We start from the raw sequence: 18,366 nt of genomic DNA on the forward strand, positions 1-18,366 counted from the left end.
CTCCCCCGCATGTGCATGTGACACCCCCACCCCACACACACACTTCCCCCTGCTTTTGGCACGCGATGGCCCGGTGGGCCCGGTAGGCCCGTTTTTCCCCCTTCCCAGGCTCCAGAGGCTTTCTAGGAGCCTGGGGAGGGCAAAAACAGCCTTCCCCATCCCCCTGGAGGCTTTCTGGAGGCCGTAAACAGCCAGTTTCCCGACTTCTGGTGGGACTGGAAGGCCTGAAAATCAGTTGGCCAGTGCGTGCTGGAGCTGAGCTAGGGCAACACTCGTGTGCCCACTATTATGGCTCCGCGTACCACCTGTGGCACCCGTGCCATAGGTTCGCCATCACAGATCTAGAATGTCAGACCTGCCTCAGCTTGAACTCCTAAGTAATCCTTAACTCCATTTATTAAGAAAGTATAGGACACTAGAACTCAAGTGAATTACAGTATTGCATAGGCAGAACTGAGAAACCACACACCACAATCGCCAAGTCTAACTTTTCCCGCCCTTAGTTGCCTTCAATCACTGGGTCCCCATCTCCAAGTCAAATTCAAATAAGATGTTTTTAGAAGGGTCACTGCATGCAAAGGTTTGGTATGCAGCTGCACTCCAATCCCAGCCAGTTGTCCTTGAAGCCCATCTCAGAGAGATACAGTGAAATTTCACTTCCCTCAAAGCCCCCCTTCCATCCAGCCACCCTAGCGTTCGTGGCAGCTGATCCTGAATGGTTGTGAAGCATAAGCGTGAGGTGGCAGCTGGCATAGGAACTTATTTTGAAACCATACTTTCCCCTAATGTCAGGCATGAAGAATCAGGACCATTCATAAGGCTACAGCATAGAAGATTGATTCAAACCTATACGCAAGATTCTGGTCAACTAAAATTTAAGAATAAATTGGTACCAAATAAAGGTCAACATAATTCAGGAGTGATAGGGCTCCTGAATCTCTTTGATAATGCAAGGACTCTAAACTGATGATGCTCTTAACTCCATGCCCTGCCCAGCTCTGCCTGCTCTTATCCCACCCTACATTATCTAAGCCACCTTGCCTCCTCTCAGAAGGAGAGTAGGGCTACCACTTCAAAAAATAAATATGGCCATCAACATTCTTCTAACACTACATTCCTTAGAACTCAGGCAACTTTTCCATGCTGCTTAGATACCATCTGCCCCCTCCAATGCCCTTCCTTAGTTGTGGTCAATGAGTTTTCCTGGATGAGTTCAATTTCCCCCGCCCCCCAGGGCCCTGGCGAGTGATGACTCTGCAAATGAAAAAAACACATTACCCTCTTAACTACCCAGCTACACTAACATTTTATGTCTAGGTGCCTTGGGGTTTTAATTGAATGTCAAACATAATTTGAGGAAGGTAACAGAGAGCTTGAGATACTGCCCTTAGAAAGCAATTCAGTGGTTGCAAATTACTTGCAGGCCTGTAGCGAAGAAGGATGAGAAATTTCACCCCTCGCCTTCTTGTGCCATTCACCAGAAGGACAGGACACTCTGACATGGGGAGAGCACAGTGTTGTTGGCAAGTGAAGCTGGGCAGACTTAATTTCTTTTGTGCATGAATTGTAACGTCATTCCATCTGTCCATCAAGGATAACAACTCGTATGAGTTGTCTTTCCCCTGAAAGATTAATTTCATGTCACTCTTCTCAGATAGACTCCAGTAGAATACTGATCACAGATGGTATTTTCTACCTGGGAAAATGATGGTTACAAAACTAGCCAGCCAAAGGCATCTTCAGAAGGTTACAAAAACATGGGAAGTTGGTCATCCAACTGGTTCCCAGTTGTCTCTCTCAAACCCTTCTTTCGAGATGTGCAACCCCTACTTTCAAAAGCAATAGCACTGATATACTGCCCCATAGTACTTTACAGCACTCTCTGACCAGTTTATAATGTCAGCCTCTTGCCCCCAATGATCTGGGTCCTCGTTTTATCAACCTTGGAAGTATGGAAGGCTGAATCAACCTTGAACCCCATCAGGATCAAACTTCAGGCTGTGGATAGAGATTACCTGCAATATTGCATTCTAACCACAGTGCCACCATGGATCTCAGCAATAGATTTGTAGTTAAAAAAAGTAATAATGGAAATGTCTCTCCATAGCCATTGTTACTCATTGTAAAAGCTATCTTTCAATTTTCCAATCTCTGAAAGAAAGAGAACCCAGGAAGTCAAATTCCAACTAATTGATATTCTACTAAGTTCTCCATTCCAATCATGGCTGGGGAATACTGAGAATTGAAATCCAATGCATCTTAAAATTGCAAAGTTTGAAAAACACTGGTTTATAAGGTCATCAAACTAATCTTCCTCCAGCTACCTTTTACGTAGGTGTATAGGTCCTTCACAAAAATTTACCGCATAAATGAATAGGTTTTTTTTCCCTGTTTAAACACATCCTGTTTCAGTTTTATTTTCTTCTAGGTAATTCCTTAATTAGATTGTTGCTTACTATTTGTTTGAATTAGTTGTTGCTTGATCAGGGTATTGTTTACTGATTGATTGTTCGTCAAGTATTAATCTTGGTGTTAATCTCTGCTGATTGCTGATGAGGAGGATTTATGGTCTTTTCCTTTTTTGATTGTCTCTTTTGAATGGTAGGCAGTGATGAAATCCAAATTTTTTTACTACCGGTTCTGTGGGCGTGGCTTGGTGGGTGTGGCTTGGTGGGCATGGCAGGGGAAGGATACTGTAAAATCTCCATTCCCACCAGACTCCAGGGAAAGGATAGTGCAAAATCCCCATTCCCTCCCCACTCCTGGGGAAAGGATATTGCAAAATATCCATTCCCACCCCAATCTGAGGCCAGCCAGAAGTGGTATTTGCCAGTTCTCCGAACTACTCAAAATTTCTGCTACTGGTTCTCCAGAACCCGTCAGAACCTGCTGGATTTCATCCCTGATGGTATGCAGATGTTCCTTGCCTCTATTACCTGTTGATGGCTGAGTAGCCTGAGTGTTTCTTCTATTGGTAATATTGGAATCCCCTAAATGGGATTTGTCCAGTACATATAACTGAAAAGATTTATAGAAGGTACTTTGAAATTAGATGGTGGTGGGAAAGCAAAAATAATAATCTCTCCATAAGAAATTATCTGCCACCGCTAGAAGATGCATCCAACCAGAAGTTCATAAAGTACCACCCATCCCAGGAAAGGAAGATTTTTTTTTTAATTCTTCATTGTGCATGTACTATCCATCTTTCAAAATAAGCAAATGGCCTCATTCCACCTGTTTAATAATCTGGAAGGTTTGAATTGAAGTTCCTTTATATTCTGTCTTAGAATAGCAAGCACCTGGACTGTCACAGTCAGGATAATTTGCACGGGAAAAGGGGTTATTTTCTTTGTAAATTGTTTTCCTCTCCACCAAAGCAGAGCAAGGAAAAGTCTTATGCTCATTGATTCTTCACCAGCAAGACAATCAACAGGGAACATCTAGGAGTGACTCAGCCCATAACTACTTCAAGAAGCACCAGCTTCTTACTTGAAAAATGAACATTTTCAAGGATGGGCAACACAAGATGGGCAAGAACCTTTTAAGGTTCTTATGGTAAAAAGGGACCATGAGGGAACCGGTCAATCCTCACTGTAGCTCATTGAAGGATCTGCAATGCAAGATTCCCTCATGGATTGTAGACCAGCTCTTGGCTTCTGTACTTGTAAGTGAAAAACCAGAAGGATTCCAATAGCATTTTTTCAGATTAACGAGTTTTGTTCCAATGCTTAAGCTTTTATGAGCTATTTTGGCTTCAGCTGAAGCTCAAAAAAATGGATGCCTTTTAATAAAAATTGTTTGCCATATATGGTGCTATCAGTTTCCTAATACATACCTACAATAGTCATTCTCTTACAATGTCTAAGTGAAGAAACATCTCCAGTTTTCAAGGTGCAGAGCATCTCTTTCCATGAAGAGGTTTCCTTGACTGTTTACAATGAATCTCTTCCTTTTGTTTTTAAAAAATCAGAATGGTATCACAGATTCTGCTAGCATTTTCTTTGTCTTTGGAGCTCCTGGGAATTCCTCTAAAATAAAGTGTTTCCAGGCAGCACTGTGGAAAATAATCTTGGCCTGTTGGCGTTGTAAACACTCATAAAGGTTCAACAAAACTGAAATGAGGTCCCTTGGTCACAGCGTACATTTTTAAGAAAGCAAGCAAAACAAAACAAAACAAAAATAATACTCAGTAGATTTGTTTTCTTACTGGGTCAAGGAAACATACCAATCAGGATTTTTGGCAGGCATTTGTCCCATCCTAGATTCCTCGGAGGCTGTCACTTCCAAATCTGTTTCCATGCAAATGTGGGGCAAGATTATTTTGCAACCCTAAATGTATCATTATTATTATTATTATTATTATTATTATTATTATTATTATTATTATTATTATTATTATTAGTAGTAGTAGTAGTAGTAGTAGTAGTAGTAGTAGTAGTAGTAGTAGTTAATATTTTAGTGAGATTCACAGCCTTTGAGGCTGGTTAATAGCTCAGCAGCTCGAGTCCTAACCAAGGACCTAGGAACTGTTAAGGTATCGTCGGAGGATGTAAGCTGTTCCGAGTAAGGTGGTTTTTTGTAGAGTCAAAATGTTCAAGTCCGGCAAATTTAGAATTTCTAAATGGCGGGGTAGCCCTTTGGGTATTGCTCCAAGGGCTCCAATTACAATCGGGACAACACACGATTTCTTTTTCCACAGTCGCTCAACTTCAATTTGCAAATCCCGGTACTTTGTGATTTTTTTCTTGCTGCTTATCTTCAATCCGTGCATCACCAGGTATTGCAATGTCAATGAACCATACTTTTTTCTTTTCAACTATTGTTATGTCAGGTGTGTTGCGGACCAAGTGCCTGTCAGTCTGAATACTGAAGTCCCACAAGATCATCTCCTTCTCCTTCTCCTTCTCCTTCTCCTTCTTCTTCTTCTTATATTATTATTATTATTATTATTATTATTATTATTATTATTATTATTATTATTATTATTATTATTATTGTAAGATATATTCTGGATCACGTTCCATGTAACCATTCCAGGGTGATGCCAAGCTAGCAAAATAAAAATGGCTAACCTACAATAATAAAACACAACAAATAAATAGTAAAACAATAAAATAAAACAAATACTAAAGCTAACAGAGCACATGAGAGGTAGTTTGTGTACTGGTTAAGACACCAAGATGGAAACTCAAGAAAACATAAGCTAAAACATTTTTTTTTTAAAATTTGATTTATATGCCGCCCTTCTCAGGGGATGTCCAGGGCAACTTCCTACAATACACACCCTTCTTTCAAAGGTTCCTTCCAGTTGCAAGAGCTGATGGAGCATCCAAGCCAAATTGTCTAGGATTCCCAATCTGATAAAACTTGAGAGAGGAAAACAGCAAAAGAAGTGTCTAAAAATCATGGCAACTGAAGCAAAGTTTGTTAATCTGATACATTTCATTACTCATTCAAGTAACCTCATCAGTCAAAATTTAAAAAAATAGTTAGACAGGGAGTCAGAGAGTCACTGGAATATCCTAACTCTTGCTACACCAACTACAGGGTTTTCCCCCCAAAATGCATTGAAATATGTCAATGAAAACTCAATTATCCAGGCCAAAAATATCTAAAAAAGGTTAAATCATGGCAACTGAACCAAAGTTTGTTAATCAGAGATGTTTTTTTACTCATCCAAAGTTTTGTTACTTCATCAGTCAATGACCAAGAGAAGCAGAAAGCAAAGCAGCTCCAGACGGCAAGTTAGGCTGAAGGGAGGATGGATATCTTTGTAGTTGTACAGATAATCCTCAAGTTACAACCAGTCACTTAGTGACCATTTGAAATTATGATGGACCCTCCAAAAGGATCCCAATGTTTAAGTTATAACAGACATGTCGCATAATTGCACTTTGGGCCCTTGACAACTGGCCTATTTTTACAGATGTTTGCAATGTCTTGGAGTCACATGACCATGATTTTCTGTGTTGTTTTTTTTTTCTTTGTCAGTTTCTAGTGCATACTTCCGGTTTTAAGCAAAAAAAAAAAAATGTCCATGGGGTAAAATGGATTTGCTTAATGACCACTGTGTTCACTTAACAAGTACTGTAAAAAACTGGTTGTAATGTCGAGTCTCATTACATGATGACCCGCTTAACAACTGCAATGACGTATGACTGCAATTGCAATCTCAGTTATAGTCAAAAGTTGAGAACTACCTGAACCTGAACCACAATCTATTTCTTTGTTTCTCAGTTCTTTATAATTGATTCCAACTACATCTCACACAGTGGTGAGTTGCTTCTGGTTCGCCCTGGACTGGGCGAACTGGTAGCAGCGGCGGCGGAAGCAGGGGTGAAATGCTCCCGGTTTGGACCAGATTGCCCAATCCGGTAGCGATGACGGCGGGTGGTTCGGAGAACTGGTAGCAAAAATCCCTGCATCCCCCCCCTCCCATGCCCAGCTGAGCCGCACGATCATCAGAAGCTTTTTTTTTTTACAACCTCTTCCAACGAAAAAATGCTTTTAAAAGTAAAAAAAAAAAGCCTCTGATGATCGCGCGGCTCAGCTGGGATCATCAGAGGCTTTTCAAAGCATTTTTTCTGCAACCTCTTGGCCGAAGAGGTGGTAAAAGAGATGCTTTGAAAAGACTCTGATGATCCCAGCTGAGTTGCCTGATCAGCAGAGAGGCTTTTCAAAACATTAGAAAAAATGCTTTGAAAAGTTAAAAAAAAAAAAGTTGGCCACACCCACCCAGTCACATTACCCCCCCCACCAAGCCACGCCCACAGAACCGGTAGTAACAAATTTTACATTTCACCCCTGGGCGGAAGGCTCCGCCCACCCACCCAGAAGCTTCTGCGCATGCACTGAAGCGTCACGCTCGAGCGCGATCACGCTCACGAGCAAACCAGTAGCAACAGGTTTTGAAACCCACCCCTGATCTCACAGATGTTGGCAACTTTAAATAAGTGTATGTGTATATGCATCTATCAAACGCATGCATTGCTCATAGATGCCTTTTACAAAGAAATTCTGTGTTATTTTATTTTATTTTATTTTATTTTATTTTATTAGATTTCTATACCGCCCTTCTCCCGAAGGACTCAGGGCGGTGAACAGCCAAAGGATAAAACACAAGAATACAAAATTTAAAATAAGTTAAAACAGATTAAACAATTTGGCTCAATTTTAAAATATCCCATAATTAAACAAATTAAAATTAGTATTTAAAATTTAAATTTTAAAATTTTAAAAAGGAGAAGATTTAGGCCAGGCCAGCTTAATGGAATAAAAACGTTTTAAGCGTGCGGCGGAAGGTGCGCAGATCCGGGATCCTCCGTATCTCCAGGGGGAGCTCGTTCCAGACTGTAGCTGCCCCCACAGAGAAGGCTCTCCCCCTGGGGGCCGCCAGTCGACATTGTTTGGCCGACGGCACCCGGAGGAGCCCCTCTCTATGGGAGCGTACTGGTCGGTGGGAGGCTATTGGTGGTAGCAGGTGGTCCCGTAAATAACCAGGTCCTAAGCCATGGAGCGCTTTAAAGGTGGTAACCAGAACCTTGAAGCGCACTCGGAAGACCACCGGGAGCCAGTGCAGCTCGCGCAGGAGAGGTGTTACATGGGAGCTCCACGCCGCTCCCATAACCACCCGCGTGGCCGCACTCTGCACCAGTTGGAGCCTCCGAGTGCACCTCAAGGGGAGCCCCATGTAGAGAGCGTTACAATAGTCCAGACGAGAGGTGACGAGGGCATGAGTGACCGTGTGTAGGGAGTCCCGATCTAGAAAGGGACGCAACTGGCAAATCAGGCAAACCTGATGAAAAATCCTCCCGGTCACGGCCGTCAAGTGCTCTTCTAGAGACAGCCGTGAATCCAGGAGGACGCCCAAGTTGCGAGCCCTTTCCGTGGGGGCCAATGATTCGCCCCCAATAGTCAGCGATGGTGCCAGCTGACTATATTGGGACATCGGAAACCACAGCCACTCAGTCTTGGATGGGTTGAGCCTGAGCCTGTTCCTCCCCATCCAGATCCGTACGGCCTCCAGGCACCGGGACATCACTTCAAGGGCATAGTTGGGGTGGTCCGGGGTGGAGATGTACAGTTATTGTCATATACGCACAGATACACACTAGCCTAATAGGTGCACTTTTATTCACTTTGGAGCTCCCGATCACAAAACATCTTCTCAAAGTAAAGCCCTGTTCCTGATTTGCGCAACAGTTTGTGAAATGAAAATGAACACAACAAAATACAAATCAGCTTGTTCCCCACTCAAATTTTGGCACAAATAGTTTAAAAGCTACATGTGGCTCTCTTCTCATACCCCAGATATGGTGTTTCAGCATTTGATAGCATTCGAGATAAAGTTCAAGGTCTTTAGAAAAATAAATGTTAACGCCGGGAGGGTGAAGGGAAAGGAAAAGAGAGAGAAAAGAGGATACAAGAAGAAGAATCCAATCCATATTGTTTTTTTTAGAATGCAAAATTGGTGAAATCTGGTCTAGGGAGAAGAAAGAGCCTTGGTGGCGCAGCAGACTAAAGTGCTGTTAAGTAGCACCAGCTGCCTGCAATTACTGCAGGTTCGAATCTCGCCAGGCTCAAGGTTGACTCAGCCTTCCATCCTTTCGAGGTAGGTAAAATGAGGACCCGGATTGTGGGGGCAATAAGCTGACTTTGTATAAAAAAGAACACCGCTTGGGGGGGTGGGGGGGCAAAAGCCCTACTAAGCATGTATATACAAAAGTATGAAAGCTATTGCTTAATGCATTGTAAGCCGCCCTGAGTCTCCGGAGAAGGGCGGCATATAAATCAAACCAATGAATAAATAAAGCAGCAAAAGAGCTGGTTGAAGACAAGACCAAACAATATGAGAAGCAGAAAGCAGAGAAAGCTCCAAAAGGAAAAAGAGAGGAGAGAACTACCCAGTAGAGTAAGTTCTTTTTGTAAAAGGTGACACCAACCTCGCATGGTTTCCATGAAAAATTAATCATACTAATGAAATGTGCTCTTCATCCAAAGCAGTGTTTCTCAACCTTGGAAGCTTGAAGATGGGTGGACTTCAACTCCCAGAATCCCCCAGCCAGCAACGCTGGCTGGGGGATTCTGGGAGTTGAAGTCCACCCATTTTCAAGCTACCAAGGTTGAGAAACATTGATCCAAAGGAAACCTCTGCATTGAAATATTTAGCCAGCAACGTTTGCCAGGAATACAGATAGTCCTCAACTTACAAAAGTCCATTTACTGACCATTCAAAGTTACAACAACACTGAAAAAAGTGACTTACAACCATTTTCACACTGATGACTATTGCAGCCTCCCTATGATCATATATATATATATATATGTGTATATATATATATATATATATATATATATATATATATATATATATGTGTGTGTGTGTGTGTGTGTGTGTGTGTGTGTGTGTATGTATATATATATATATATATATATATATATATATATATATATATATATATATATATATATATATATATATATATATATATATACACACACACACACACACATATATATATATGTATATATATTTAATTTGATTTATATGCCGCCCTTCTCCGGAGACTCAGGGCGGCTTACAATGTGTTAAGCAATAGCCTTCATACTTTTGTATATTTATACAAAGCTTATTGCCCCCACAAACTGGGTCCTCATTTAACCTACCTTAGAAAGGATGGAAGGCTGAGTCAACCTTGAGCCTTGGAGAGATTCGAACCAGCAGTAAATTGCAAGCAGCTGTGTTAATAACAGGGTGCGTAGACCACTGTACTATCAAGGCTCTTGCTAGTACAAATTTACATTTGGATGCTCAACAAATGGTTTGCATTTATGACAGTTGCAGTGGCCCGGGGGGGTCATGCTTTGCGACCTTCTGACAAGCAACATCAACGGGGAAGCCAGATTCGCTTAACCACCATGTGACTAATTTAACAACTCTGGTGATTCACTTAACAAAGGTGGCAAGAAAAGATGTAACATGGGGGAGGGGGACTCACTTAACAAATTTCTCACTTAACAACATAAATTTCGGGCTCAGTTGTAAACTGAGGACTACCTGTAGTCCTCACAACAGCCAAATGGCCATTGCAGAAAGTCAACCAACCCCTTCATCTCCACCTGCCCTTACCGTGCTTAATCTCCGGAGAATATACATCATTCGCATTCCCAGAATGCAATTGGGTCATGCAGCAGTTGTTTCTGCTGCTGCTGCTGCTGGTGGTGGTAGTGGTGGCCGCAGGGGGCGTCAGGGCATTGGAAAGCGTCTGGTTGACCACGGGAGGAGCCGGCAGAGTCCGCGGCGTCTGGCAGGTGCAGCCCGTTTGTGAGAGACTGCAGGGCTGACTGGCACCCAACCGAAGGCAGTCCTCCAACCACCGGCAGAGGACGCTGCAAGTGAACTGGCTGGAATTGTTGTTGTTGATCAAGAGAACTTCGACAAAGCGGAACTCCACGGCTTCGGGGGGCAGCAAGCGGCTGGCTGCCTCGGGCTCCTCCGCCAGGCAGAGCTGCACAAAGTTCTTGTCGAAGTGAAAGAAGGCAAAGGGGCCTCCGCCTTGGCAAAGCTCCAAGCCTACTTCCTCCTCCTCCTCCTCCTCCTCTTCCTCTCTCCCCTCCTGGGGCAGGGCGGTCGCTCTGGGCTGGTTGCAGGTATCATTGGAGAGGTAATGGTCCAGCGGAAGCACCATGGGCGAGTAGTGGGTGCAGACTTGCTCCTCCCGGTTGAACTTGAGATACAGAGAGTATTTGGTTGGATCCGGATTCTCCAGGGTCCATGAGCAGCCGGTGGAGACGGTGGGGAAGAGGTCCTTCAAGGAAAAGGATCCGTAGAGGACCCCAGAGGCCAAGGCCGAGCAAGCGCTTGGAGCCGGATCAAAGCCCCAGGAGAGCCACACCAGACACGATATCACAGACAGTAAGAATGGTCCAGCAGGGTTCATCCTATGACATTTGCCCTTCAGGAGAGAAAAGAGAGAAAACGGTTACGCCAGCGGATGGGGAGAAGCCGCAGCAGGATCTGTGTTTCCTTGGTACAAATCAAGGTGTAAAGGCAGGACTTGGGTATTTATTTTGCTTATTAGATTTTTATCCTGCCTTTATTACTTTATAAATACAGCATCTCAAGATGGCAAACATATCTAATACTTCCTCCTATGTAATGGAGTCAACAAAGCCTTTTAAAATGTGCATTTAAAAAATCAGAATGTTACCTCTATTTTTAATTCTGGGAGGAGGGAGGGGGAGGAGGAAGGGAGGGGGAAGGGGAGGAGGGAGAGGAGGAGGGGAGGGGGAAGGGGAGGAGGGGAGGGGAAGAGGAGGTGGGGGAGGGGCAGGAGGGGAAGGGGGAGGAGAAGGAGGAATCTCTTGAACCTTGGACATTGGCTTGGCTTAGACATTCTGTTTTCATTACAAATCTAGACCAAAGGATCCCATGGCAGAAACAAGACAGATCAGGTCTAGAGGTGTTTGGAGATCCACAGGCAAAGCATGACATTTTTGACATGAACATTAGACTCAGCAATGCCTTTCCTTTCCAGGGCCCCTCTTCTTCCTTCTTCCTCCCAACTTGCTTTCTTTAAGAGATAAAGAAAGTTAAGGCTGACTTGGTTTTCCCAAAGGACAGTTCCACACCCAGCTCTTAACAACACATACAATTTCATTCTTTCAATGATCTCGCTGCTCGATCCATAAGGCTTCCATGACAGTAAAAAAATAAGCCAAAACAAAATACGCCATGAGGGTGTGACTGAACCTCTCCCTGTGACATTCATCATACTTGTGCACAGTGATTCAGTTGCCCCCAGTTCGAACCGGTAGTAATACCAGTGGGAGGCCCTGCCCACTGCCCCGGATGTCATCATCGGCAATCTGCGCATGCGCAGAAGCTTCTGTGATCCCGTTGCGAACCGGTAGTAAAGGTAAATAGAACCCACTTGTGCACATAAAAAAGTGAAGATCTTCAATCACCCGGTTGCAGCCAACAACTTGACTTTTGTTATCAAAACCTGAGGATGGCCCTAACATGGAAGCAATGCAGAAGTGCCTTCTGACCAACCAGGACTTCTATAGATCTCAGCTCCCGGAGAAGTTCAGATCTATGACCAATGAATTTGCCCAATTCTTTCCCCGCCCCACCTCAAACACTGATACAGATACTGTATAGAGATTATGCCCAGAGGGGTTGAAATAACAACTGGCATACCTGGTTCTGAGCAAGAGAAGATACCTACATTCAGGTAAAAGTCATACAGTACAGTTTTGGATGGGATTGTGGGCCACCACTGAAAACAAGGAGGAGATGGAAGAATTGGAACTTCTCCGTCTAAAGAAGAACCGTGTTAGAAATGCAGGCAATCCTCGACTTACAACCACAATAGAGATCAGAATTTCTGTTTGCTAAGCAAGGTGGTTGTTAAGTGAGTCAGGGCCAGTGGTGAAATCTAAAATTTGTTACTACTGGTTCTGTGGGCGTGGCTTAGTGTGTGTGGCCGGTAATGTGATTGGGCATGGCCAATTTTTTTTTTACTTTTAAAACCACTTTTACATGTAAAACCATGTAAAAAAATGCTTTCAAAAGGCTCTGATGATCCCAGCTGAGTTGCCTGATCGTCAGAGGGTTTTTAAAAATCAGGCAACTCAGCTGGGATCGTCAGAGCTTGGATCGTCAGAGCCATTTAAAGGGAAAAAAAGGCATTTAAAAGAAAAAAAGCCTCTGATGATCGCCCGGCTCAGCTGGGCATGGGGGGCGGGGGCAGGGATTTTTGCTACCGGTTCTCCGAACTGCCCGCCGCCATCACTACCTAAATGCTCCGAACCGGGAGCATTTCACCCCTGGTCATGGCCGATTTTATGATGATTTTTTTTGCCATGGTGGAGAAGCAAATCACTGCAATGATTAAGTGAATTGTATGATCGTTAAAACGAATCTGGCTTCTCTCATTGACTTTGCTGGAAGCCAGCTAGGAAGATTGCAAGTGGCAATCACAGGATCCCGAGACTCTGCAACTGTCATTAATACTCGCCAGATGCCAAGTGTGCATTTTTTTTTTCATGTGATCATGTGGCTGCTGCAACAGTCATAAGTGCGAAGACTGATCTCTGATCCCAGTGTTTTCAGTGCTGTTGTAACTTTGAACAGTTGCTAAACAAATGGTTGTAACAGTGGTGAAATGTAAAATTTGTCACTATTGGTTCTGTGGGCGTGGCTTGGTGGTGGTGGGGTAATATGACTGAGTGGGCGTGGCCAACTTTTTTTTTTCCCTTTAAAACCATTTTTTCTATAACCTCTTTGGCTGAAGAGGTTGTAGAAAAAATGCTTTTAAAAGCCTCTGATGATCCTAGCTGAGCCGCGCGATCATCAGAGGCTTTTTTTTTTTACTTTTAAAAGCATTTTTTTGGCCAAAGAGGTTGTAGAAAAAATGCTTTTAAAAGGTAAAAAAAAAAGCCTCTGATGATCACGCGGCTCAGCTAGGATCATCAGAGGCTTTTAAAAGCATTTTTTCTACAACCTCTTCGGCCGAAGAGGTTGTAGAAAAAATGCTTTTAAAAGAAAAAAAAAAGATTGCGTGCCACAGCTGATCACCCCCCCCCCCGTGCACTGTTCTACTTACCGCATGCCTCCTTTTGGCATGCACTGTGTGCGCACACATCGCATTTGGTGCATGTAGTAGCCAGCGAACCGGTAGTAAACTGGTTGAGATTTCACCACTGCAGCAAACCGGTTCAGATTTCACCACTGCTGCAGGGTAGGAATTTCAACCGACTGGGAGAAAATCTATTGCCTTCGAGTTCTTTAAAAAGCAGTATACTTCTTAAAGCAGCAGAAGCTTGACTTTCTTGAAGCTCAGATTTTCACCCACCAATCCTGCATGCCACATTTTCTTTTTAATCTACCAAGCCGTTAAGCACAAACATCCTGGACACGGGTAAGTGCTGTTTATAGAGTCATAAAGAGTCCGGCCTTGGCCTCGTAAACCCCACAGGATACACAGTTGAAGAACTGGGCAATTTTCCAACCTGACAAGGGAGTGGAAACCCAGCAGAATTGCCAGCTGTACAAGGAATCCTGTAACCAGGGAAAGAAATAGAACAAATTCCGAGACACCGGCTAAAACTGTCTTATAAAATGAAGAATCTTAGCCCTTTTTTTATTTATGGCATTTTTTCTTTATCAAAAATGCCATTTTTTGTGGTTTCAGGCTTTAGCTCAATGCTTTTCAAGCTTGGCGACATTAAGATAACACAGATGTCAATTTCCAGAATGCTGGATGGAGAATTCTGGGAATTGACATCCATGCAGCTTAAAGTTGCCAAGCTTGAAAAACATAGCTTTAGCTGAAGGGCTGAAAGTGTTTTCAACATGCACTAATGGCATCATGAGGCTTGTCCACTGTTTTTTTGGTGGCTGCTGCCTACCAGCTATTGTACACACTATCAGCTGACAGAAAAACTTGTACTTATAGGGAAATCTCTTGGAGAACTGGATTATGGCCCACCCTGCGCCGTTATATCCAATCTCCTTCAAAGGATAAGTGAACAAGGATGTCACCATGCCAGAAAATAAATCTAGAGCCACATCATAAGTCTCCTCCAACAGATGTTGACCTGGATTATGCCACCAAACAAATGAGATCAGCAGCTGGAGGTGCTGATCAATTAAACGAGACCCAAGAACGAAAGATTAGACTAGATTTTCCAGGAAGAAAGAAGGAAGAGTTGGGATGACTATGGACATTCTCAATCATCCAGGTCATGGTTATCCCAAAGGTGCTTTTCGAAAAGCAAGTGGACTTTCTTGGTTTCTTCCTTGAAAACATTTTCAAGGAAAAAAACCAAGATAGTCCTGTTGTGGTAGTGGTGAAATCCAATTTTTTTTTACTACCGGTTCTGTGAGCGTGGCTTGGCGGGCTTGGTGGGCATGGCAGGGAAAGGATACTGCAAAATCCCCATTCCCTCCCCACTCCAGGGGAAGGATACTGCAAAATCCCCATTCCCTCCCCACTCCTGGGGGAACGATATTGCAAAATCTCCATTCCCTCCTGACTCTGAGGCTAGCCAGAGGTGGTATTTGCCGGTTCTCCAAACTACTCCAAATTTCCGCTACCGGTTCTCCAGAACCTGTCAGAAGCTGCTGGATTTCACCCCTGTGTTTGGGGGTGGGGTGGGGGGAAGCATTTTTGGGAAGAGATGGGATCATTGACAGGATTATTTGAGACCCTCTTGGTCCACAACCATGATAGATTTTTTTTTCAAAAGGCTGTTAGTTCCCAGTTCTGATGATTGCCTTTTGCTTGGTGGACCAGTTCTTTCTCAGGCTTCTAATCCAAGCAGGCTCACTATCAAGAACTGAAGGATGCCGCTTTTGTGCATTTTTGTAAAGCAAGTCACAGGAATAAAAAAAAAAAAGAAAGAAAGAAAAGCTAACGCCCTCCCCTTGCCGTTTGGAAAGCCAAGCTGGTTGCAACTGGGGACGGTGGCAGGTGTTGGCCTACAGGGACTTTCTGAGTCCTGATGAGCTGTCACAGGCTGTCAGTGGCTGTCATACACGGCTGGGGGCTGAAAATGCAATATGGCTAGAGAGCATGGAAAACATCTCCTACGCAGATCTGTTCCAGTGTCCCACCAACCCGTCCTCTCCCCATCTCTCTCCAGAGCCAGGAAGGCAGCCCCTGACACTAAGACAAATGAGCCACTCTCACAAACAGAGCTACCTGGAAAGATCTGCATATAGATAGGAAAATAAACAAGGAGAAAGAGAGGAGGAGGGAAACAAAGCTTGCACATTTTCACAGCAGAACAACATTTCCTGCCTGACTCAGGACATTTGCCGACATTAGGGCTAAGTAGGACGGAACTATCTCCAAATCAAAGTTAGATACAGGTATAGATTAACAGAGTTGGAAAGGACCTTGTAGGTCATCTAGTCCAACCCCCACCCCCTGTCCAGCAGACCCTATACCATTTTTGACAGATGGCAATCCAGTCTCTTCTTGAAAGCTTCCAGGAATGAAGCTCCCACAACTTCCGAAGGCAACTTCTGTTCCATTGGTTGATTGCTCTTTGAGGAACAGCAGGGCTGTTCCTCAAAGAGCTCCATGCATTGTGTGTGTGTGTGTGTTTTTTTTTTTTTTCTTGGCAGCTCTGAAAATGCAGCTGGGAACAACTTCAGATGGCTGGAGAAAAGGGTGCGAGTAAAACAAAAGCTAGTGCGCAAATGAAGGCAAATATACGTGTCCAGGGATAATGTTGCAGGATCCAATCTGAGCCGGTCAGTAGGACCACAGGTTTGTTCTTCCGAGCTTTTGGACTTGTGCTGGAGCCCAACCTTAGGGAACTTCTCAATCTCCAGAATGTATGCACTGGGCTATACTAGGTGTAGTACTTATGTGTTGTGGCCCATACATGGCCTGTGCAGCTAGTAGCTGATTCCGACAGCGAGGAGGCTGGTGTGGTGCTGCGCTAGCAGTCTGTGCAGCTGGCACTCAAATCAGACAACGAGGAGGCTGGAGAAGATGTGGTGCCAGAGGCGGGGATTCAGCCAGGGCCCTCAGAACCTCCAGAAGCTCCCTTAAGTGAAGAGGATGAAGAGGAGGAGCCTCTTCTCGATGCACGGGTGCGCAGAGCTGCCAAAAGGCAGGAGTGGCTCCTCAGGAGGAGGTCTCCTCGAGAGTAAGGCTTGTGGCTAATTGGCCACTCTCTTAGCCTATTTAAGGAGGAACGCCGACTGAAGCAATTTGCAGGGAACAACTTCGTTCACATACCTTTGTGTCTTGTCTTGCTTATCTTATCAGCTTCCTGCAAATTGCTTCTGGGCATTCTGCCAACCATAGTAAATTTTCAGTTATTATTCTTTGAATTCTTGGTGGCTGTTAATGCAATTAATTAACAGCCGTTGTTGTAAAAGATTGGTTTATTCAGTAAATTAAGGTTTGAACGGACTTTGCGGGTGCTGCATTCTTTGGGGTCCATAGCTGGGGCAGAACATTATGTGGTACCTGTGGTGTGTGGCTTTTAGTTGTTGATTGAGGTGTTGATGGCCCCTTGTCAGTCAAAAGGAGTGCTGGTTTACCACCAGCTTACCAGATACCTAGGAGGGGAGGGCACAGCAGCAAAAGGAAACAACAATCAAGAACTAACAGCTGGCCAACAACACCCCAATCAATAACTAAAAGCCACACACAACCAGGCACCACATCAATAATACACATAGAATGTGTGCCCGGTGTGCAGATGCTGCAGATTGAGAAGTTTCCTGAAGATGGGCTCCAGCACGAGTCCGAAAGGTTGTAAGAACAAACTTCTGGTCCCTGGTGACCAATTCAGATTGGATCCTGCAAAAGCTACTGCAGATACTGGAGAAAGCCATGGAAGTTGAGACTATCAGCCTTTATTAAACAGAAATATGTATAGCCCCCATATCCAGTGGTAGGATACCATAAGCTACAGGCCACAGCTGCTTTTAAGCTTCCTGAAGGATATGATATAAATGGGATGGTTTGGAAGAACTTCTCTTTTATGAGAATATCACTGTCATTCATTGAATTAGTCTGGGAGGAAACTCCTGATCCATAACAATACGACATATTTCTAAGGCAGACTTTGGGTCAACTATGACCACAATTGAGATCCATTGTTGTTAAGGTACAAAGAAGAGAAGAAAAAAGAAGAAATTAAGGGAAGGAAAGCCAGTGGGGAAAAGGGGCTGTGAGATACAAGGGGAACAAGAAAAAGAAAGAAAAGGGGGCATAAATAAATTGCTTTGGTCCAGGGGGGCATACTTTGAGGCCAGAGGGGGGTGGCAGCATGCAGGAAGAGGCTGGAGTGGGGGAATGGCGTGTCCCTGGCCCCCAACCCGAGGAAAAGGGCGAGCGGACAACATGCTTACCTTTGGTGAACAGAGCATGGAGGTGTAGATATTAGCGGGGCCATGTGGCAAAGGCAAGATATATAGGGCGGGGTGGGGTGGGGCATGGCGGGGCCAACCAGAAGTGGTATTTGCCAGTTCTCCGAACTAATCAAAATTTCCGCTACAGGTTCTCCTGAACTGGTCTGAGCTGGCTGAATACCACCTCTGACTAAAGGTGTTAAGTCAATCACATGGTCATTAAGGAACTCTGGCTTCTGCCACTAACTTTACTTGTGGGAAGCCAGCTGGGAACGTCACAAATGGTGATCAAGTGACCCTCCCAGGATGCTGCAACCATCACAAATGCCAGCTGCCATCAGAATATTGGTCTTGTGAACTTGGGGATGGGAATGGTCACTAAACAAATGGTTGTTAGTCAAGGATTATTGTAAACCAGCTACCTTGCCCAATCTGATGTCCACTGGGTATCCTCAGATGTACCCTTTATAAGAAAACTGGAA

General features: G+C 44.1%; 1 protein-coding gene across 8 annotated transcripts in view; it reads right to left on the reverse strand.

Annotated features, from left to right (window-relative positions):
• ADGRB2 (adhesion G protein-coupled receptor B2) overlaps nucleotides 1-18,366 on the reverse strand; it is a 313,970-nt gene that overhangs the window by 224,961 nt on the left and 70,643 nt on the right. For all 8 annotated transcript variants that reach the window (XM_034413346.3, XM_060691413.2, XM_034413343.3 and 5 more), the window contains exon 2: nucleotides 10,130-10,955. In XM_034413346.3, the coding sequence (XP_034269237.2) occupies nucleotides 10,130-10,940 (811 nt within the window). In that variant the 5' untranslated portion in view covers nucleotides 10,941-10,955. The remainder of the gene's footprint in view (nucleotides 1-10,129; nucleotides 10,956-18,366) is intronic.

This window comes from Pantherophis guttatus, chromosome 10 (genome assembly GCF_059756535.1).
Source record: "Pantherophis guttatus breed Tessera chromosome 10, ASM5975653v1, whole genome shotgun sequence".
Lineage (NCBI taxonomy): Eukaryota > Metazoa > Chordata > Lepidosauria > Squamata > Colubridae > Pantherophis > Pantherophis guttatus.